A 23,001-nucleotide genomic window follows, 5' to 3' on the forward strand; every position below is an offset into this window, starting at 1 on the left:
GGTGGACCCTAAATGCCATCACAAATATGCATGTAAGGAAGAGGCAGAGGGAGATTTGACACAAACAAAAGAAGACACCGTGGAGGCGGAGACTGGAGTGATGTGACTACAAGACAAGGAATGCTGACAGCTACCAAAAGCCGGAAGAGGCAAGGTATAGATTTTCCCATAGAGCCTTTGGAGGTAGCACGGCTCTGCTAACACCTTGATTTTGACCCAGTGAAACTGATGTGGAACTTCTGGCCTCCAGAACTGTGAGAGAATACATTTATGTTGTTTTAAGCCAGCAAGTCCGTGGTAGTCTGTTATGGCAGCTACAGGAAACTAATACACTGTGACATATGCATATATTATAATGCAAAGAAAAGCAACAGCTTGAGAAGATGCACACCCTAATTGCTAACTGTGGCTTCCTCTGGGGAGGGGAAGGCGATGTTCGATTTTGCCCTGATTTATTTGGTATTACATGGGTTTTTAACAGTGCATATCTACGCATGTGGTACCTGTGTGTTTTTTAAATTAGCAACAGAGACCAAATTAAAAACATATCTAATTGGGACAGAAATTTAGGCTCTCACTTCAGAAAAATCATCAGATAAAGGTATCTTAGGGGGTGACAAGGCATCATTTGTTTTATAGAAAAGAGGCTCAGTCCTATTGAGCACCCTTAGTTGCAACCATATTGAATGTCTCTCAAAAGGGAGGATGGCTTATATACCCACTGACTTTTGTCCCCTATTGGTTGAGGGCTGTCACCAGAGGTGTTAATTTCCCCTGAGCTTCCTGGCACAGCAGGCAAGAAAGCAGGAGCGATCAGGTCCTTGAGGTGGGGACTGGCAGTGCACAGGAGATTGTCTGCTGTGGGGGCAGCTGGAGTCAACTGGGGGCCACGGGGACATAACACGGGTGTGTTCACTATATTCTCTTATTTTCTGGTTTTTTGATGCTCTGGTGTCTGGTGCCTTATGGACTCAGGGAAGGACTGTGCCTCCCAGGGTTAGCTAATTCTTAAGAAGAGAGAGTAATCAAATGGCCTGTGAGCATACCATTCGTGTGCAAACCAACCAGTTCTGAGTCTATATCACCCGTCTTCTTTTATCAGGTTTCTGTCTGTATTCTGCCCTATCACCTATAGCCTAGAGTCTGCTGAAATTATTCAATTTCAGTTTGCTTCACTTTCCTTGCTCATTCTGTACTGTGAAAACCACAGTAAAGGCTTCTGCTGCATTTGATGTCTCAATTTGCCTGCCCATCTCAGCTCCTGTGGCCCTGTGTGGCCCTGTGTGGCATGCCGCACCTCCTGTTTCTAGTGGATTGTGAATGTAACAAAAATTTATTTCATGGCAATTATTTTTGTGTCTGTATGTCTTACCATACCGGCTTGAAACAAATTCTGTGTGCATTTTAAAATAATGGAGCACAAAACACATCTGCTGTGTTGGTTCGTGGGTGGGGGTGGCTGGCATTCCAAACAGAAAAGAGCACTGGAGATTGGAGGAGCCCTCCTCACCAGCAGACTTGCAGTGCCACAGGCCAGGCAACAGTGTTTCCACCTCCCTGATAACCCCTCTTATCTGACAGCTCATTTTGCAGAGAGCTTCTCACGTGCCAGGCACTGTGATAGTCTGGAGATGCAATTGTGAGCCCATGTCCTGCCTGCATGGATCAGCCTATCCATTGAGAGACAGACATTAAATGATCAAATCCAGTACAGAGTGAAAAGGGGTGTGCTTGGGGAGGAACAGTGTGTTACGGGAGCACATGGTGAGGGCATCCAATTCATTGAGGAGTCTCAGGGGAAGCCTTCCTGGGGGAGGTGGTGTCTAAGCTGAGACCTGAGCAATGGAAACAGGAGGAGGGGGTCTATTCCAGGCAGAAGGATCAACACATATAAAGGTCTGGAGACAGAGTGGGTCTGGCACTGTCCAGAATTGAAAGAAGTTTGGTATGGTTAGAGCCGTTCTGGCATTTAGATCTTCTCTAAAGAGATTTTGAAGGGTGTGATCCAGTTTGTGGCAAGTGGCCTGCAGAGGAGCAGGAGTGGGAGCCAAGGGAGCGGTTGCAGGTGTCCTGGTAAAGAAGAGGGCACCTGGGCTCAGTCACAGAGGGTCTAATGAGAAATGGACTGGTTCAAGAGCTGTTAAGGGGAAAAAATTGGCAAGATTTAGATGTCTGGGGCAGAGGAAAGGTGGAATGAAGGTCAGGCCCAGATTTCTGGCTTGGGTATCTGGGTGGACAGTGCTACCTTTTAGCCAGATTGGAAACAGAAGGAGGGGCATCCATAGGAGAGGGAATGAGATGGTGCATAAATTATAAAGTGGAAAACTGCTAGGTGACCCTGTGGTCCCTCCCTCTCCCCTTGACTCTTAGAAGTCTAACTGGGATAGGTGGATCACCTTACTTCCTGGTCCATGTCACTCCAAAGGGCTTCAAGGGTGGTCTTTCCAGAAGAATGTTGCTAAGTGATCAGCCTGGAGGCTGCACTCAATTCACACAAAGCTGGTGAATAGATCTTGTGGAAATGTGCAGCAGGAGCAAAATCCTTGGAATTCTCAGGGCTGTTTGGGTGCTGTGTTTCCCAAGCACGGAAGTTGGAAAAAGGTCATTGCTCTGAGGGCCGATTAGTCACTACATTCAGTAAGGGCGCACTCCTTTCTTTTTAAAAATGTGCCATTGAGGACTGCTGGTATAAACACGGCAGCATAAACTCTGCATCCTCACCTTATCCTGGAAACTAGCAGAAAGCAACAAAGAAGATAGAAGACAAAATGCAAATTCCTTTTTCAGCTAAATTAGGAGGCAGTCACCAAAATACTTGGGAACAGCGTAAGCAGCAGCCAGTTTCATGCAGGTGCAGTGTTGGAGGAAGTGAGAAAGAGTGGAAGAGGGAGCCCAAGTTGGCAGATCTCAGAAAGCACCAATGAAATAGACCTGAAGGTGAGTGACACGCCTGAGGAGCAGAATCACCATCCCCCACTTGTCTGCAAAAGAGGGTGTGGAAATGGGATGGGGTAAGTTTAGTGGCTCAGAGGATCCAGCTGGACAGTTGGGATTAGAAAAGCAGAGGACACTGTGATACATAAAGAGCCATGCTAACAAGCCATATTTCAGGATGCAGCCTGGCCATGGGGTAGATGAGAAGAAGAGAGTATCTGCACTATGAAAACCAGATGATTTCAAATTCCACCAGAATTTGAAAGGAACTTCTTTCAATTGACTGGTCCAACTCATACAATAAAAAGAGTTCAGCAGCTATACAGAGACACTGTGAGAAAAAAGGAAACAAAGAACAGCAATGTTTCTTAACAGATGAGGGCTGGTCACCTGAAAATGTTACCCGGAAACAGTGGAATTTTGAGCAATCTTATCACAGTGAATTTTTAAAACTTAAAATACCCTCTGTGAATAAATACCACAAAGCAGAAATGCAAGAACTCAAGAAAAAATGGTAAGATGGAAAGATGTGAAATATGAGTTGGAAAGAAGTAGGGAAAAGTGGAAAATAACGGAAAGGGTGAATAAATATTAGATAAAACACAATAAGTCAAATAGAGTATAAAAACAAGAACAGTGAACAAAATGAAATGAAAATGTTTGAAAGGATTAAAGAGAAGGTAAGAAACATATAAGGAAGATAAAGGAGAGCCACCATGTACATAATTGAAGAGCCTAAAGAAAAAAGTAAAAATAAAGTCATGGAATGAAAAAATATTTAATATTTAGTTCAAGAAAATTCTGATGAAATAAAAAGACTTGTGTTTACCTTTTCTAATAGGGCATACTGCGTGCCAAGAAAAGCTGACCTGAAACAGTCAACACAGATAGATCTTAGGAATGTTACTGGATATTAAAGAAAAAGAAGGAATTCTTAGAGCAGCCAGGCAGGGTAAAAAATCAGTTTAATCTTAGATTTCCCTTAACGTTACAAAACAGTGGAGCAGAACCCATAAGCTGTTCAAAGAAAGAAACTGTGAGCCAAGTATTTTCTATCTAAGCAACTTTACTTCACGTACGAATGCTGTAGAAAACAGTTTGAACGTGCAAGAAATCAGAGAATATTGTTCCCATGTGAACTTCAGTCAACCAAGAAATAATGGGAAACTGGGGCCAAGGGGACAGGAGTGTGCATAGAATATATTTAACTGAATAACTAAGACCTGAATAAATGTGGGTATTAGAGTGATGGAACTGAATGTATATGCTTCCTATTGTACCAATGCAGAAATGACACAAATATAAACAACTGGAAGGGGGATGAAGGCAAAAGTGGGAGAAAGAAGTAATATGCTGTTTACTTCATTAATAATAGCAGAGAACTAAAGAATATCATTTAAAGCTGAGAAATATTAGAAATGTAAACATATTTAATTGTACAAAGATAAACATTAAAAAAGGTAATACTAGTAATGAAAATTGATTGGTAGAGGAAAGAGAGGGGGAGGAGGGGGAAGAGGAAATAATTTTAATATTGTTCTTTTTAGGGGATTAAGAGCTACAGTCTAAAGAACCAGACAACTAAGGGCATATAATAATAAAGGTAATAATTAGGACCCAAATCAAAATGTCCTAAATATTATAAGGAATATACACCAAAAGACAAAGTCACAGTAAGTGAAGAGAAAACATAGTATAAGACTTCAAATATTATAAATATTGTTGATGAAAAGGTCAAACTATAAAATATTAAAGAGATTTGTTCTGAGCCAAATATGAGTGACCAGTGGCCTGTGACACAGCCCTCAGGAGATCTTCAGAACAGGGGATCAGACTACAACTGGGTTTTATACATTTTAGGAAGACATAAGACATCAATCAATACATTTAAGATGTACATTGCTTTGGTCCAGAAAGGAAGGACAACTGGAAGCAGGGGTTCCTAGGTCATAGGTAGATTCAAAGATTTTCTGATTGGTAATTGAAAGAGTTAAGTTATTGTCTAAAGACTTAGAATCAATAGAAAGGACTGTCTGGGTTAAGATAAGGGCTTGTGGAGACCAAGGTTTTATCATGCAGATAAAAGCTTCTAGGTAGCTGGCTTGAGGGAATAGATTGTAAATGTTTCTTATCAGACATAAAGAGGCTGTTCTGTCAGTCTTAAGGTCTGTGTTTATGTCAATGCTGGTCAACTGGGCCTAAATTTCAAAGGGGATAAGGGTATAATGAGGCATGTCTGGCTTCCTCTTCCGATGATGGCCTCAACCAGTTTTTCAGGTTAACTTTGGAAGGCCCTTGGCCAAAAGGAGGGGTCCATTCAGATGGTAAGGGGGCTTAGAATTTTATTTTGAGTTTACAATACAGAAAATATACCACAAAATATTACAACAGAACTAAGACTAAACATGTATGGCATATCAAGTAATGTAAATTAGCTAAACCCACCATAAAGAACACAGAGCTCCCTTGGTGGAAGTGTATGTGGGTGTGGGTGGCGGTGGCAAATGCAGAGCACACAGAGTCATCTCCTAACCCCCCACCCCATGGTAGAACATGAAGGAAGCCCCAGAGCAAGTTTAAGAACCATTGTTCTGTCCCATCTCTGGTAAGCCAGAGAGAGATTCCAGATGTAATCCAGGTTTGGGGAGCAAAGGTTGTCTAGAGGACCACACAACTGACAAGGAAAATATTCTCTAGGCTTTGTCCTGCCCTGTGGTCCTGGAGGCCCTGGCTGAAGTGAGGGGGATATCAGAAGCATGACTTCACCTGATTTCCCCACTGTTTATTTAGCTTGCTGGTCCCCACCCCACCCCTCCTTAAGCAAGGTGTCCAAGCAGGGCTTTGTGGCCCTGGGACATAGGCTCACCTGCTGGCTTCACAGAAGCATGAATGCATGGGGTGTCAGGTGATGGGGAAAGATATTTTAGCACGTGGGTGCCAGAGGCCAGAGGGGTTTTCTCTACTGTCTCCTCCCCTCCACCTGTGGGGGAGGGAAGGTTAGCTTAATTGGTCCCTCCAGCAGCAACTTCAGGTAGATGGAAAGTGTCCATTGGCCCTGAGTCACCCTGTATTGGCGTGTCCCGCTGAGTCTTGGGGGATCAGTTCAGAGCTGCAAGGGAGGCTTTGGTTATCATGGTCTTACTGTTCAGGCCAAGGTGGGTGATTGGGTCTCCCAGTGGTGACTGGGCAGGGGCAGAAAACCCTTATCTCAACCCTTTTCTCTGAAAGCCACCCTTAAGGGCCTACATTGACTTACTGGGCAATGGTGGTGTGTGGGTCCTCTTGTGCAGCTTTATTCTGCTACAGGTGCTTGTCATGGACAGGAGGAGGTTCAGGGGAGCCCACAGCTGAGTCAGTTCACCTCCACTGTCCCCCAAGAGTTAGCATCACTGGGTATTGGGGGAAGTGAGACCTCAAAGGCTATTTCATCCAACCCAACCCCTTGTAGATGAGGAAGCTGGTCCAGAGAGTGGGTAAAGGTGGCCCCACAGACTGCAGCCTGCTGACTCCTGTCCAGCGTTCCTTCCACCACCACACACTGGCTTCCTGTGGCTGAGGTGTTTGGCGAAAGTGGGGCCAAGAGACATCAGTGCACCATTCATTGAGGCACTAAGAGGGAGATGCTGGCCTCATGTCCAGGAGGCAGAAGGGGTTAGGACAGGGAGAGAACCAGTGTGGAGGAACTGGAGGTAGGAGGCAGCCATGGGCACTTTTTAAGGCTGGGTTGTAACTGAGATTTCCCACTTCCCCTTCCTTTTGATTATTATCTGATGTTCACGGTGCTGAGAAATGTTTTGGTTCCTGCAGAAACTGTCACTGACTTAGAAGGGACTGAAAATACAGACAAATTAGAAAATTCATGAGGGGCGACATTCCTCCAGGCCATGCGGTTGGAAGGAAGGGGAAGGTCAAATGGGTACTGAAGGAGGAAAGGCTCTTTTGTGATTTTTTTTTTTTTTTTTTGAGATGGAGTTTTGCTGCTGTCACCCAGGCTGGAGTGCAATGGTGTGATTTTGGCTCACTGCAACCTTCACCTCCCGGGTTCAAGCGGTTCTCCTGCCAGGTTCAAGTGATTCTCCCGAGTAGCTAGGATTACAGGCGTGCACTACCACACCCAGCTACTTTTTGTATTTTTAGTAGAGACAGAGTTTCACCATGTTGGCCAGGCTCGTCTCAAACTCCTGACCTCAAGTGATCCACCCACCCCGGTCTCCCAAAGTGCTGGGATTACAGGCGTGAGCCACCACGCCTGGCCAGGAAATGCTCTTTTAATTGTAGAGGAAAGAGAACTCAGAGATGATCTGAATTAGGCCTTTTTGGCTGCATGTAGCAGGAGTACCCATGACCCACAGCTCAAGTGTAGAGGGAGAATGGGTTACGTGGATGCTGCTCAGTCCCGAAGAGCCCCAGGCAGTGGCTACTGCTGTTCCTGGGCCAGCCTCAGAACTGGAACCGCGACTCAGAACTGGAACCGCAGCGCAGAAAGCTGGGCAAGGCTCTTCCTCCTGTTTTCATCTCTGGTTTGTCTATGCAACTATTTCCTTCGCTCTCCCTGCAGACTGGCTCTCAACAGAGTATGGCCCACTGCTGTCATCTCTGGCTGGGTGGCAATGGGCCCCTGCTCTCTATTTCATGAGCAGGACAAGTCAGCCTTGCTGATTTATCACAAGCCCATGCTCCCAGGGCTGGGTTGGGGGTGAGGATCTGTTGGTCCAGCGTGGGTCAGGATCCAGGATGGCCCCATCAGCTTAGGTCATGGATTGGGGTCCCTGGATAGATATGGCTTGGGTGGATTGTAGGGGATAGAGGTGGCACTTTTGAGAGAACGCAGGAGGCTGCTGCTGATGGACTTCACCCACATGTCCACTGCAGATCCCAGATAATCCTCTTTTGACATCCACAAGGGAGCTTCTCAGAAGAGCAAGCACATGCAGGGGAAAGAGTGGAATCTGGTTTGTTTTGTGGGTGTTGTTTCTTTGACATCTTTATAATTCTGTTTACCTGTGTGCCTTTTCTGTACATGCCAGCCAATTGCCTCACACTGCATATAGTAGCAAAAATCTCTAAGGAATATCTCATGGATTTAATAAGTAAACTTAATTTGGGGAGTTTTTTTTGTGATTTGGACTAGATTTTCCATGCATTTTGTCAGTCACATATCTGTTGAATTCCATTATGTACCAGGGCTCTGCCTGTAGGTCTGTCACATAAAGGCTCGCAGGTACAGAGACTCCCAGCTGCAGGCTTGCACTGCTCCAGACACCGTGTTCCTTCCCTCTTGTGGCTCATGATGCCCTAGAGCAGTGGCTCTCAAGCTTAAGCCCGCATCAGAATTACCCAGAGAACTTCTTAAAACACAGGCTGCCCAGCCCCTGTTTCTGATTCAGTAGTTCTGGGGTGGGGCCCTGAGAATTTGCATTTCTAACAAGTTCCCAGGTGACACTGATACTGCTGGTCCAAGGACTACGTGTTAAGAAATCACTGCCCCTAGGGTGTGTCCTTGCTAACATGTGCAGAGCTGTTGCTGCCACATCTGTGTGCAACCAGCAAGGATGGCGAAAGAGAAAGGCCAGGGCGGCCAACTTCCTTTTAAGCATGTGGGGTCAGCAAAAGTGGTTGGCTCTCATGACATAGTCAGAGACTTGGTCATGTGGTCACACCCTGTTGCTAAGGAGGCTGGCAAAGTCATCTCTGACTGGGTTTCCATGTGCCTGGAAAAGGGTAAGGGCATGTATGTGGGGACATCAAGAGATCTGCCAGAATGGGCCCATGGGATCACATGGGAACAAAAAGAGAAGGCCAGATCTTGGTGGTGGGGACAGACGTGAGAAAAGCCCCTTATGGTGCAAGGTGACGGTGTTGTAATGGCAGTTTATTCAAAGGGAGAATAGGGCAGAAGAGCATGGGTCTGCAGGCCTCAGCAGAGGCTGCCCTAGAAGGAGAAGCAAGCCAAGCTTAAAAGCAGGAGTGCAGTTGGCTGGAGTTGCCCATTTCCTCTCTTGAAGGCAGCCAGCTGTCCCTCCACTTGGGTTGTGCTCTTCTCAGTCTCTCATGAACTGGGCATCTCCTTTGCTTACCATCCCCATTGTTTGGTGGGTTGGGCTGATATATTTCCCAGGTCTCAAGTTTTTTTTTCTACCCTGTCTCCCAGGCATCTTGGCTCTGGAGAAGGCTGCGTGGCAAGAGGCGGCCAGTAATAGCGTTCTGCCTCTTGATGACCCTCTCTGCGATGGCTGTCACCCGCTTTCCCCCACAGCGTCCATCTGCCAGCATAGACCCTGGTCCCATGGAGCCTCAGGGGGTAACTGGCACCCCTGCAACCCGTATCCGGCAGGCTTTGAGCTCCAGTCGGAGGCAGCAGGCAAGAAACATGGGCTTCTGGAGACGCTGTGCTTTGCCCAGGAACTCCATCTTGGTCTGTGCTGAGGAGCAAGGCCATAGAGCAAGAGTGGACAGAAGCAGGGAGTCCCCAGGAGGGGACCTCAGGCATCCAGGGAGGGTCAGGAGGGACATTACTTTGTCAGGGCATCCAAGACTCAGTACTCAGCATGTTGTGCTCCTGAGGGAGGATGAGGTCCGAGATCCAGGAGCCAAAGACCTGGGTCACCCCCAGCATGGTGGTCCCATCCAAGAGACACAGAGTGAGATGGTTGCCCTGGTCGGTCCACTCGCAGGGAGCGACGTGGCAGCTTTACGGGCTTGGAGAGCTACTGCTGGGCTGACATTCTGGCTCCATACAGCAGAAGGCAGGGATCTGCTGGCAGCTGAGAACAGAGCCTTGACTGGTGGGCGACAAGCAGAGAATCCCACCTTGGCCTCAGGGGCTCATCAGTGGCCTGGCTCTGTTGAGAAGCTGCAAGGGTCAGTATGGTGTGACGCTGAGACGCTGTTGAGCAGCTCGAGGACTGGTGGGCAGGCTCCCCCATGGCTGACAGACCATGACTTGCAGATGCTCCGGCTGTTGGCACAGGGGGAGGTGGGGAGCAAAGCCAGGGTCCCTGCCCATGGGCAGGTGCTACAGGTTGGCTTCTCCTCTGAGGGTGCCCTTCAGGGCACGTCCTCTCCCAGGCTCAGCCAACTCTGCTCCCAGGGGTTCTGTGGCCTGATCAAGAGGCCTAGGGACCTGCCTGAGGTCCTGTCCTTCCACGTAGATCGCGTGCTGGGGCTGCGCCGGAGCCTACCTGCTGTGGCCCGCCGCTTCCACAGCCCCCTCCTGCCCTACCGCTACACAGACGGTAGAGCGAGGCCTGTCATCTGGTGGGCGCCCGATGTGCAGCACCTGAGTGACCCGGATGAGGATCAGAATTCTCTGGCCTTGGGCTGGCTGCAGTACCAGGCCATGCTGGCACACGGCTGCAGCTGGCCAGGCCAGGCCCCATGCCTGGGCATCCACCATACCGAGTGGGCACGCCTGGCACTCTTTGACTTCCTGTTGCAGGTAGGTAGGGTTGGGCAGTGGGGGTAGAGAGCTGCAGAGGTAGGGGGTTCCGGGTGGAGAGGCCTGAATTGCTCACCTGAGGTTGGATGGTGACTCTCCCCCAGGTCCTGGTTTTTTGACCACCAAGCACCTGTTTTTGTAATTTTCCTTCCTCTATTTATTTATCCAGTGGTTACCAGAGCCAGCTCATCGGCTCACAAGAGCTGATGGCTAAAATTTTCAGGAATTTTGTACCTAGTTGTGAAACACAGGCATTATGAAAAAAATGAGTTGTAGAAACAATAATAAGTTATATTAGCAACAAAGGTAATAACTACTCAGAATGCATTATTTCCTAAGTATTTTCCTATCATATGTGCTTTTGCAGCTTCGTGTCTATGAAATAAATGCTGGCTAACGGTGTGCCACTGCACATCTCTCAACAACTCCACATTTGCTCATGTTGGTAGCTTGAAATCCATCAGGGTGTGAATATCTGTTTACACCATGGAAAGCAGCAAATGCTACCAATCAGGACTCCCCTTTACTCCTGGAGAGCTGATTTTTCCACATCTACCAGCACACCACTGTTTATAACTTTACATCTTTGACTCAACAGGGATTCAAGATGGTCGTATAATTTTTTAAAAAGTGAGAGAGGGAGAGAGAAAGGGAGGATGCTTGGGCACTGAAGAATGAGAAGGAACTGTGCTTGCTGAGGCCCCTGACCTGTCAGGAGTTAACCCTGGAGTTGCTGGATCGAGGGGTAGTGTGGGAATCCCAGGGAAGGGGTTGGACTGTCAGGGTACATGGGCTGACTGGGGGACTACAGGCACCAGCTATTTACTAACTGGTCTGTTAACAACCAGTGTGGCTGTTCTGGTGCCCATGAGCTGGATGTCTACCATAGATATACATGTGGGGAAACATGGCCAGACAGTAACAAAGACAAAAAACAGATAAAGCTCAGTGAGGGTGGATGTGTGCACCAAATGCACATGGAGCCAGCCCCCATTTCTATAGAGACCCCTGTTGAAGAAAAGGGTCCTCAATGTCCGCCCTTAGGGTTACATGCAGAGGTGAGTGGACCAATATGCGGTGTTTTCATTCACACGGGTTTGGGTTTCTATTTTAGAAAATTCTTAGATAATATGTAATACTTCAGAGATTTACCATAAAAATCCAGCTTCCCTTGAAAAATTGGATGGTTTAGTAATACTGGTCCTTCATTCCTATACAGCAGAAAGCAGCCTGAGCTGAGCATCTGCTGCCCACTTTGGAGGCTGCTGTACTCTCCTTTTGGCCACAGGCTCTACCTCTTTATTGTTCGACACTCACCTACTGTCCTCCTGGCCTCTTGAATGTTACCCCAGTCTGCCTACAGATAAGTCTGTTTCCAGTCACAAGACTAGCTGATCTCCTGTCGTCCTCCCAGCTCCTCCAATCTATGTCCCCGTTGCTACTTTGTGGAAGGAGGAGCTATGGACCCTGATGGTCAAGAGCACGGGCCTTGGCATCAGACCGACATGGGTTTGAACCCCCACCCCCAGGCCACTTCCCACTGTGTACTCCTGGGCAGATTATCTAACCTTTCTCAGCTCTACTTTTCTCACCCCAAAATGGGGTTGTGCACCCCAACCTCATCCTCTTGAGCCTGACCATTTAGTACCTGGTATACTCCTGGTTGCTGGCACCTGCATCTGCAGGCTTGCTCTGCTTGCTGCACTGGACGTGCTGGGGAATGAGCACACTCCAAGTAGTGTGGCCAACCATGCAGGTTGGGAAGGAGGGGTTTCCCAGATCGTAGATCGTAGGACTTTCAGGGCTGAAGCTGGGACAGTCGTGAGCAAACAAGGAAGGTTGGTCATGCTGTCTCCAGGAGCAGCCTCCAACTGTAACTGAGGAGAGTACGTGTATAGATGCCCTGTATGCATATTCTACACACCTCTCAGTTAATCTAGCAGGATTGGAGCCCAGTTATTCACAGTGGTAACTGCTGACTCTTCCCCACTCTACTTGTGTTTCTTGGAGTTAGCTCACAAGTAAACTGCTCTCAGTTGAATCCTGGTCTGTCCTCTGGGGATCCCAGCCTTCGTCAGATAATAACATTGATCACGCATAGTTTCTGGATGCAAGGTCATTCGTGTAATGTACTTAGTACAGTGCCTGGCTGATGGCACACACTCAATAATAAGCAGGTACCATCGCACTTTATGGGAATTTGCTCATCCACTCTTCATGGCAACCTATGAGTGAGATACTACATTTAATCCTATTTTAAAGTTGAGAAATTGAGGCCCAGAGAAGTTAGGTTACTTGCCCAAGGTGGCAGCTGGTAGGCTGAGCAGCAGCCTGGATGGGCTGACTCTAGAGCTCAGTCTCTGAACCACAGTCACTGTTCAGCTGTCCATGAACGAGGGCAGGAAAAGGGGATGCTTGCAGGGGTGTCCTGGGGCCTTGATCTCTGAGGTACAGCTCCTTGCAAAGCCCCAGTCGAGCTGATGTGCTCGCAGCTGCTCTCTGCTCCACACAGAGCCCCTCTGTTCACCTCTCAGGGTTGCAGCGTGGGACTCTTCCTCAGCTGCCAAGCCCTGCTGTGGGGACAAGTCTCTGTAGCCAAAACACACACAGGTTGGTTGTATGGGCAGACATGACTCGGCTGGACTCGTGCCACTTCTTCCCTGGTTTGCTGAATGCCAGTCCAGTCAAACACCCCCTGTCTGGCTAATGCCACCTTCCTAGAAACCACTGACAAGTCAGAGAGATGCAGGGCTATAGAATGTGGGTTTTCCTGCCCAGGAACCTTCTGATGAGGGGCTGGGTATAAACTGCATTCAGCCCACTCTGGGGTAGGTTTTATCCTGTATAAACCCTTGCTTTTCTGTGTACATCTCCACATCCCATTTACTTAGGTACAAAACACAAGCACTTCACACATACACATTTCTTATACACCCTATAAAGCCTACCTATGCTTCACAAATCCCATATAACACTCTGTATTATTAGGGATTGTTGAAATAACACTGTGTATGTAACAAACCTCCAAAACTCAATGGCTTACAATGCCAGCTCTTTATTCTTGCTCCAGGATCTATGGGTCAGTTGGGTTCAACTGAGCTGAGCTGCAAGCTGTGGGTTGGGTTCAGGTCTGCTCTCATTCTGGGGGCCGAGGCTGAAAACAAATTCACACAAAGATCATTTTGTTGTGGCTGGGTTTATCATAGTTTTATAACCCTCTGTGCCAAACCGTGACACTTCAAAATATCTAGCAGAGACACATATAAAACCCAATCAAAAGGGTATGCTGACAATTCCAAAGCCATTCCTATTTTTATTTTACCAAAATCTCAGGGCCAGTTTGTTTATTAAAAATTTATTTAAGTCACATGGACTTGAAAAACACTTGGACTTATTTATGAGTGTTCTTGTATTTATAAACCAATTTGGTAGATACAATGTATAATATGTGTAAATACATCTAAACATGCATACACACACACACACACACACACACACACACACACACACACAGAGTCACTAAAATACAATTCAACTGCTGCAACAAGCAACAAGCCCTAAGAGTTTCCAAACTGAAACAATCAGGATGTTTTCCTCTCTCAGTCAGTTGGGTGTGTTCAACATTCAAATGGATATTCCTTCAGCTCCCAAATTGAGAGGAGCCAGTCCTGCTGTCTGGTACCCACAAAAGCCACTCACTTGTCTGGATGCACATGTCAAATCTCAAAGCCTTCCTAGACAATCAGGAATGCAGTTGGGGCCAGCGGTGACAAGGCCAGAGAGAGAGCCCAAAGCCAACCACTGGGCCAAATGTAGTCAAATGTAGTCAGGCAGCAGCTTCGGAGGCTGCTGAAACTCTCCCAGCCTGTGGCAGCTGACCCACAAGTAAGGTGTTTCTGGTCAGAACCAAACTTTGTTACTGAACACCAGGGTTTCAGTTTAGGTCCCATTGCTTGCCTCACAGAAAGCCAATCAATGAGACAAGTGTTGCCAGGGAAGAAGGCTTTATTATTTTACCAGCGATGCTAGCCAGAGAGACAGAGCACCAAATCTCAAATCCATCCTTCCTCCCTGACCAAAGTGAAGAGTTTATATAGCCAGGAAGGAAAACAACAGGCGCAAGGAAGAGGAGTTGGTTAATAGGCAGCAGGTGGTCTAGCGTCATTGTAACCAGTGGGGGAAAACAGGAATTAGGGGTATGGAAGAGGAGCTGGTCGACAGGCGGCAGGTACATTTTATTGTACAAATGTACTTTTCTTAAGCTTCAGTTCTATGGGCATCCAGCTGGTTGGACAATTGGGCCAGTTTCAAATATGAAGGAATATTACTCCAGTGATTAGTTTACTAATCAGTTAACTTTGAGTTAATCAAATAGGAGATTATCCTGGGTGGGTCTGACCTAATCTTTAAAGAAGGTGAAGCACCAGAGAGTCTTCTGCTGGCCTCAAGGAAAAAAGTAAACAGCCATGTTATGAACTGCCTATGGGGAGAGGAGACATCTAGAAGGACTCTGGCAACCCTGAGGACCTCAGTCCTCCGACTGCAAGCAATGGTGTCAGCTGGCAACCTGAATAGCTTAAGAGAGGACCCTGAGCTAGAGTGAGATCCAACCCTGGTCCATACCTTGATTGTAGCCCGGGGAAACCCTGAGCTGAGAACCTAGCAAAAATGTATAGGCTCCTCACCCACAGAATCTGTGAAATCATAGATATGTTCTTTTAAGCCACTGAGCGCATGGTAATTTCTTACATGGCAATAGAAAACTAACACATGAGGCAAGGGAGGTTTCCAAGGTGCAGAAAATTAAGAGCATACTCACTCTTGGGTACTGACCCTGTGATTGCACAACACTGAAAGTGAGTACCTCAAACCAGGCAGCGATTCAGGGCAGACCTCCTTATGCTGCTTCAGCGGAAGAAGCAGCCAAAGAACCTAAGTTAAAATCTGGGGAATCGAAGTCCTCTGTCTTCAGAAGGGTCCCTGGCTGAAAATGGAGTGATGGCTGAGGAATGGAGTGAAGCCGACTCCCAAGATGAACGGGACCCCAGGTGATGCCTGGGCCCCCAGCTACTCTGAAAGTGTCTTGAATAATGACTCTAAAACGTGCGATACAAATCGTCATTTAAATGCACTAAGTACAGACAGCCCTTGTGGCAGAGAAGCTGCTCTGGAGGCAGCTGTCTTAAATAAAGAAGAGTAAATGTATTTTTTATAGAGGGTGAAGGATGCTGGAAGGTAAGGATTTAGGAATATCTGGAGAGAAAGAACCTGCAGTTATGTACATTTTGTCCTTTCTGTAAGAGAAAAATGAGGACTTTGAAATTCAGATCCCTCTTTAATATCAGAGATTTAAACAATACATTTAAAATTTTAACCAGTTATAGTCAAAATGCTATAATAAAACAAAAAAGAGAAAGAAAATGAAGAGCATTTGACTCCCACTCTTAAAATGAGGTACACATCAAGTTTAATAAACTGGTTATGACAAAAGCCTATAGTTGTGTTTCTTGAAGTATAAAGAAAACAAATTTTGGCAGTCTTGAAGTATATATAGTTTAAAATATAATTTTTCGTATTTGGCACCATATGTATGCCATTATATTTGATGTTGCATTGCTGTTTCACAATGAAGCTTTCTTTAAGGTTTGATTTTTATGATTATGAAAGAAATAAGGCACAACCACAGTTTTTCTTTCTTAAATTTCATCACTGTTGATGTGGTTCTTTGTGTTAAAAAAAAGTGCAACTATCAAAACTAAAAAATTATAGAGTAATATTGCTGTTCTGCTGATTTTAAATATACAATACATCATACATACTTGTGAGCAAGTTAAATGGAGATAAAGTTGAAATAGAAGATGCAAATGACCTTTCAAAATCAACACAATGTGTTCTGAAACTTTTCGTGACTCACATCATGCATCTGTGATCAATGAACTATGTGGTTTTGAATCGGATGTAGACCTTTAGTACTACTACTTGAGCTAAACTTCTGCATAGTTCGTAATTTTTGAAGTGTATAGTTAATATTATGCATGTTATCATCCTTTCTTCCATTCTTATCAGTATGTGTCCATTTGCAAAACAAAAATGCTAATAATTAGTAATAGTCCTAGAAAAGATGTTAACTCTGTTTAGTCATTGACTGATCTTGCGCTAACCTTGCAATTTTATGATTATTGACTTCTGTTGCATTTATTCTAAAGCCCCCCAAAATTATCTAGCCATTTCGAACATCAATATTACACTGGTGTATTCACTGCTGTATGCACTATTGTTCTTTGTTCCTGTTTTATGCTTTCATATTAGCAAATACGAAATTCTGTGAAAAAAACCCTTTGATCTTTAAAAAACACACACACACACACACCATTCTGTAGCAGGAAACAAATTGCTTGTTCTTGAGAACTTTCCCATTGAGAATTTAGTAGAAGCAGGTATATTCCTATCATTTTGATGTTTTTGTTAATGTTTCCAAACAATGTACTTTGAAATCAGAATCATTTCTTATCATTTTCATGTACTTCTGATGCTCTTCATCACATTAGTGATGAGAAATGAGGTGTAATCCCCACCCCTGCCCACAAGAACTAAGTAGGATCTTACTGTAAGTTGAAGGGAGTTCGGCCCTGACTCATGGATTGTGCAAGAATGAACTGCTGTTGGGTTTGATTGACTGTTGATGGATTGTGGTGTGGTGTATCTGAAGGCTATTGAATGCAACTTACAATGCTTAATAAAAATCTTTATTATTTTAGTATATATATATAAAAAAAGAAAGTGAGTACCTCTTTTGATTTTTTTTTTTTTTTTTTGGCCTCAATCTTAGTCCTGCTTCTGTTTAAAAGCCTTTTAAAAGACAAAAATACTATACATATTCTTTGCCCCATTTTCTTTTCTTTTTTAAAACATCTATTTTTCTTGCTACCAGCACAATCTGCCACCAGGTAGATTTTTTATTTATTTATTTTTTTGAGACGGAGCCTGACTCTGTCATCCAGGCTGGAGTACAATGGCGCAATCTTGGCTCATTGCAAACTCTTCCTCCCAGGTTCAAGTGATTCTCCTGCCTCAGCCTCCCAAGTAGCTGTGATTACAGGCGCCCACCACCATATTTGGCTAATTTTTGTATTTTTAGTAGAGATGGGGTTTTGCCATTTTGGCCAGGCTGGTCTTGAACTCCTGACCACAGGTGAACTGCCCGCTTCAGCCTCCCAAAGTGCTGGAATTACAGGCGTGAGCCACTGTGCCCAGCCTAGGTAGGTTTTATTTATTTATTTTTAAAACTTTTATTTTAAGTTCAGGGGTACATGTGCAGGTTTGTTATATGGGTAAATTGCGTGTCGTGGGTGTTTAGTGTACAGATGATTTTGTTACCCAGGTAATAAGCATAGTACTCGAGAGGTAGTTTTTCGATCCTCTCCCTCCACCTTCAAGTAGGCCCCTGTGACTGACTGTTGTTCCCTTCTTTGTGTGGCCCCTGTGATTCCTTTCTTTGTGTCCATGTGTACTCAATGTTTAGCTCCCACTTATAAGTGAGAACATGTGGTATTTGATTTTCTGTTCCTGAGTTAGTTTGCTTAGCATTATGGCCTCCAGCTCCATCCATGTTCTTTGCCCCATTTTCTGTTGGGTTGTTGGTCTTTTTCTTAATGATTTTAAGAGCTTTTTATAAATTAAGGAACTTAGCCCTTTGTTTTCCATTGTAGTATATAATATTTCCCTTAGATTAATTGTCATTAAGCTTTGTTTGTAGTCTTTTTGCAGTGTAGAAAGTTTTAAAAATGTACATTGTTAAAATGACCAGGCTTTTCTCTGATTTCTAGGTTCATGTGTTATATTTTAAAAGGCTATTCTCATTTCAGGGTTATTTTTTAAATTCTCTCATGTTTTTGATATATCTCTGATCCATCTGGAATTTATTTTGGAGTAAAGGATAAGGTATAAAACAACTATTTTTTTTTTTTCAGATGGCAACCCAAATGTCCCAGTGACATTTGTTGAATAATCAATCTTTCCCTCAACTTGAAAGGCTACCTTTACCATAGAGCCAATTTCCATATGTATCTAGGTCTATTTCTGGACTCCTTTCTGTTCCAGGAAAGGGTCTATTTATATGACAGAGTCACACTGTTTGAATTACTGAGCTTTATATTTTATGTTAATAACTAGTAGGACTTGATCCTTCTCACTGCTCTTTTTTAGAATTTTTTTGATATTCTTGTATACTTTTTTGCTTGTTACTTCCTTCCCCTTCCCAGATCCTTTTGGGATTTTCTTGAAATCAAGTCAAGTTTTTGTGAATTAATATAGAGAGCATTTACATCCTGAAATATAGTCACTCTAGCCGAGAACAGGTTATGCCTCTCCATCTGTTCACGTTCCTCGGAAACATTTTGATGTTTTCTTCAGCTGGGTCTTCACTTTCAGGTTGGGTTGTTCCTGGGCATTTTGTCTTCTTGTGCCTATTGGAAATAGGATCTTTTTTTTCATTACATGTTCTGGCTGGTAGCTCTTTGTCCATATTTAAGCTATTTCTTCTGCATATTAACTTTGCCACCATCCACCTTCTGACTTCATCTTGCTTTTAATGTTTGTTCAGTTTATCCTCTTGGGCTTCCCCTGCATACCATCATTTCATCTGTAACAAATGGGATTGTATCTTTTCATTTCCTCTTTCTTACTCTTACCTCATTACATTTACAGGTGTCACAGAGCAATGGTAAATATTAATGGAATGATGGACATGATATGTTTCTTACAGATTTGGGACAATTTCTAGTGTTTCACCATTAAACAGCATGCTGGCTTTTGACCAAAGACGTGATGAACTATTCATTATTCCTGCTTTATTAAGAGTTTTTCAGGCCAGGTGCAGTGGCTCACGCCTGTAATCCCAGGACTTTCCATCCTAAAGGCCCTAGGCCTGTGACTCTTCCCAGTCTGGGGAAGCGTCTCTGTGCTGGGGGCATGGGCCACCAGGGACAGCAGGTTGCTCTTCTGGACTCTATCAGACCCAGATCAGGCACTGCTTGAGGAACCCGTCTTGGCCCCAGAGACATGACATGTTTCTTACAGATTTGGGACAATTTCTAGTGTTTCACCATTAAACACTATGCTGGCTTTTGACTGAAGATATGAGGAATTCTTCATTATTGCTATTTTATTAAGAGTTTTCAGGCTATGTGCAGTGGCTCACCACTGTAATTCCAGTTTGAGTGGGCCAGGTGGGAGGATTGCTTGAGCCCAGGAGCTCAAGACAAGCCTGGGCAACATAGGGAGATCTTGTCTCTAAAAAAAAAATTAAAAACTAAAAATTAGCCAAGCATGGTGGCATGCACCTGTAGTTACAGCTACTCAGGAGACTGAGGGGGAAGGATCTCTTGGGCTTAGGAGGTGGCAGTTGCAGTGAGCTATAATCACACCACTGCAGCCTGGGTGACAGAGCCAGACCCTGTCTCAAAAGAAAACAAAAACAAAAAAAAAGTTTCATTGTCAGGAATGGATTGTAATTTTATCAAACGCCTTTTGGGTATTGTGGAAGAGGTCACCATATTTTCCCCCCTAATTATTAAAGTGGGGATATTTTGTGACAGTGTTCCAATGGTGATTCATCTTAGCTTTCTTGGTCGGAACCTATTTTGCTGTGGTGGATTCATCTTTTAACAGCTGCTGGGTTTTGTGTTGATGTTTAAAATTTAGGAGGCTCCACAGATGTCTTTTTAGATAAGCCGCAGCCCTTCTCAATCCAGCTCCTCAAAGCTCATCAGCTGGTCTATTCACTGGCTTCCGAAGATGGTGCTGAGACTTCTGGCCTTGGGGTTTGGGCAGATGAAGCAGTCTAGATGTTCCCTCCCTGGAGCTTCCAGGGAAGATGCCGTGTATGTGGAAAGGCAAGGAGCACAGCAAGGTGAGTCTTTAGAGGAGAGTGAGAGTCAGTGCCGAGTAACTCCCTCCTCTTCCACACTCTGACCTTCCCAAAGCCTCACCAAATTCTTCAACAGCCAGCCAGCCAGTATGGGAGCAGCCTGCCACCCTCCTTGGAGAGAGGTTTTGGGGTATGGGAAGGGGAGTTGACTCTCCTCCTGCCTCCAACTATGCTGCAACTCTCTGACCCCCAGGCAGTGAGCCTGCCTAGCCAGCAGCCACCCTTTCCACCGTGAAAGTCCCAGGCCTGTGACTGCTCCCAGTTTGGGGAAGCATCTCTGCGCTGGGGGCATGGGACACCAGGGACAGCAGATGGCTCTTCTGGACTCCACCAGACCCAAATCAGGCACTCATTGAGGAACCTGAGTCTTGGCCCCAGAGCCTTCACCCTGTACCATCCCACCCCTACAGCTGGACCTGGTATCCCTCCTTGGCAGCCTGCAGTATCTTGTCCCATCCAGATGTCCTGTTTGGGAGGTCACAGAAACAATGACCCTACTATATCCTTCATGCTGGCAGCCATTCATGTGCTTCAGTTTGTTCTTACATCCAAAACCTTCAACTAAGTCTCTGGTTATGACAAACATGTTCTGGGGGCTGGATCACATTACTCAGCATCTGTGACTCATTATTCAGCCTCATCCTTGAAATGGGAACAATAACAGTATCTATCTCTTGGCTGCTAGCAGGGGTCAAATGACTTGTGATAGGTAAAGCACTAAGGATAATTCCTGGCACAGAGTAAGGGCATTACAATGGCTTAACTAAAATTAAACAAAAACTTCAGTCCACACGATTATGTAACACTGCCAGAAAACCCAAACTCTAAAGGTGTATCATTTTTTTCTTGGTATCTCTTCATTTTTTCAAAAAGGGGAAAAAATCAAATCTTGAAGGAATATGGGAATGAAAGTTAAGCTTGGTCTTGTTTGGCTGCTAGTCTTCTACTATTTAAACCTAATTTCTCTTCTGTAGAAAAAACCAACCAGACAGCATAGCAGAATAATCAAACTGGCAAGTGTGTCAGCCAAGCCCTCACTGTGAAACATTCAAATGGGTATAGATTCTGGGAAGCCAGCACTGCACGCATCATATGGGCCAGTATTTCTTGTAGTTTCCTCTGGAAATAAATGCTGCTGCAAGTTTAAATCTGCATAGAATGGCCTTGAGACAGGAGCAGGGAGGGTTTGGTGGGAACAAGGTGGTTTGGCTGGCCACGCAGCTGGTGTGAAGCAAAATCCAGAGCAGTTATTGCACTTCAGGCTTGCTAGAGCTGTCCTGACATTTGCTCTCCTGGCCCAAGGTAATTCAGCTGGTGGGTTTCTGTCTCACAGATATGTCCATGCTCCAAACACTAGACTTGTGCATGGAAGAGATACTAGACCATCATAACTTCCTTTATGTTAGACTCTGGTTCTCAGGCCTGTAGTGCTGGGTGAGTAGGGGGTGAGGCCAGTGCTTTTTAGGAGAGAAGCACTGACCTGTCCCCTCCAGGGCCAGAGACTTCTGGGAACTCTCCATAACATCTGCCTCCTGCATTACATCCTGTGTGATCCTCAACACGGCCCCATGGGAGTATCACCTCCCCATTTTGTTGATGAAAAAACTGAGGCACAGCAAGATGAATAATTTCCTGAATTCACACAGCCAGGACATAGTGGAGGCAGTATTCATCCCCAAATTCATCTGAACTTCAAACTGGGGGTCACAAACTAAACCATGGCCCACAACGTTGCCAAATTTACTCCTCACCTGTTTGTAGAATGGTTTAGAATGATTTAGCACTTTTAAGTGGTTAAAAAAAATGAAAGAATAATATTGTGGGACATCTAAATTTATATGAAATTCAATTTCAGTGCACATAAGGTTTTACCTGTGTTCCAATATGTTGGTAGAAGAGCTGAGGCAGGACTGGCTTGTCTGTCATAATATAAGAGAGTCTTGGAAGATGTCCTGGGTCCAGGGTCTAAAACCCCTCATAGCCTTTGGAACACCAAGCTCTGTGCCAAAGAGTGGAAGGGGAAGGGGTGATCACACCCAACACCAGGCTGTGGGGGCTACAAAGTCCGGCAGAGTCAAAGGAATGAGAAAAGACAAGTTAAGAGGGCATAAGGTGGGTCCAGGGGGCCAATGCTGGTATGGAGGCTGCAAAGGCCCTGAGCTCTGGGAGCCCACACTATTTATTGGTGATCAAACAAAGAAGCAGGTGGTGAAGACGCTCAGGACGTGGGGGTAAACAGGTGAGGGCGTGAGGATGTGGGGGTAGAAATGTAGCGGTACATCAAGAGTAGCTGTGATGGTTTAGCATTTTCTTTGACACATATATAATATACTCTGCTGCTTGAGATAATGTACAGCATGTTTACGAGCCTGGGAGAGCAACCAACAAGTCTGTGCATATTGCAGAGGCTACAAGGAGTTTTATGCCCTGAGCCCTGGATTCCATCCAAGTCATGAGGGGTTTTATGCCCTGGGCTTAGATTTGTGGTGCGGCAGGGTAGCCTTCCACCCTTTGGCATAGAGCTTGGTGTTCCAAAGGCCACAAGGAGTTTTAGACCCTGGACCCTGGACATCTTCCGAGACTCTTTCATATTATGACAGACAAGCCAGTCTTGCCTCAGCTCTTCTACCAACATATTGGAATATAGTCATGCCTATTTGTTTATGTATTATCTATAATATATAAGATATGCACTACAGTG

General features: G+C 45.2%; 1 protein-coding gene across 3 annotated transcripts in view; it reads left to right on the plus strand.

The window, feature by feature from the left end:
* The window catches only part of GASK1A (golgi associated kinase 1A), a 78,998-nt gene that overhangs the window by 43,439 nt on the left and 12,558 nt on the right, over window positions 1-23,001 (plus strand). For all 3 annotated transcript variants that reach the window (XM_033212241.1, XM_033212240.1, XM_033212242.1), the window contains one exon: window positions 9,086-10,372. In XM_033212241.1, coding sequence (XP_033068132.1) covers window positions 9,149-10,372 — 1,224 coding nt within the window. In that variant the 5' untranslated portion in view covers window positions 9,086-9,148. The remainder of the gene's footprint in view (window positions 1-9,085; window positions 10,373-23,001) is intronic.

The sequence above is a fragment of the Trachypithecus francoisi genome, unplaced genomic scaffold (genome assembly GCF_009764315.1).
Source record: "Trachypithecus francoisi isolate TF-2019V2 unplaced genomic scaffold, Tfra_2.0 Lachesis_group0, whole genome shotgun sequence".
Taxonomy (NCBI): domain Eukaryota; kingdom Metazoa; phylum Chordata; class Mammalia; order Primates; family Cercopithecidae; genus Trachypithecus; species Trachypithecus francoisi.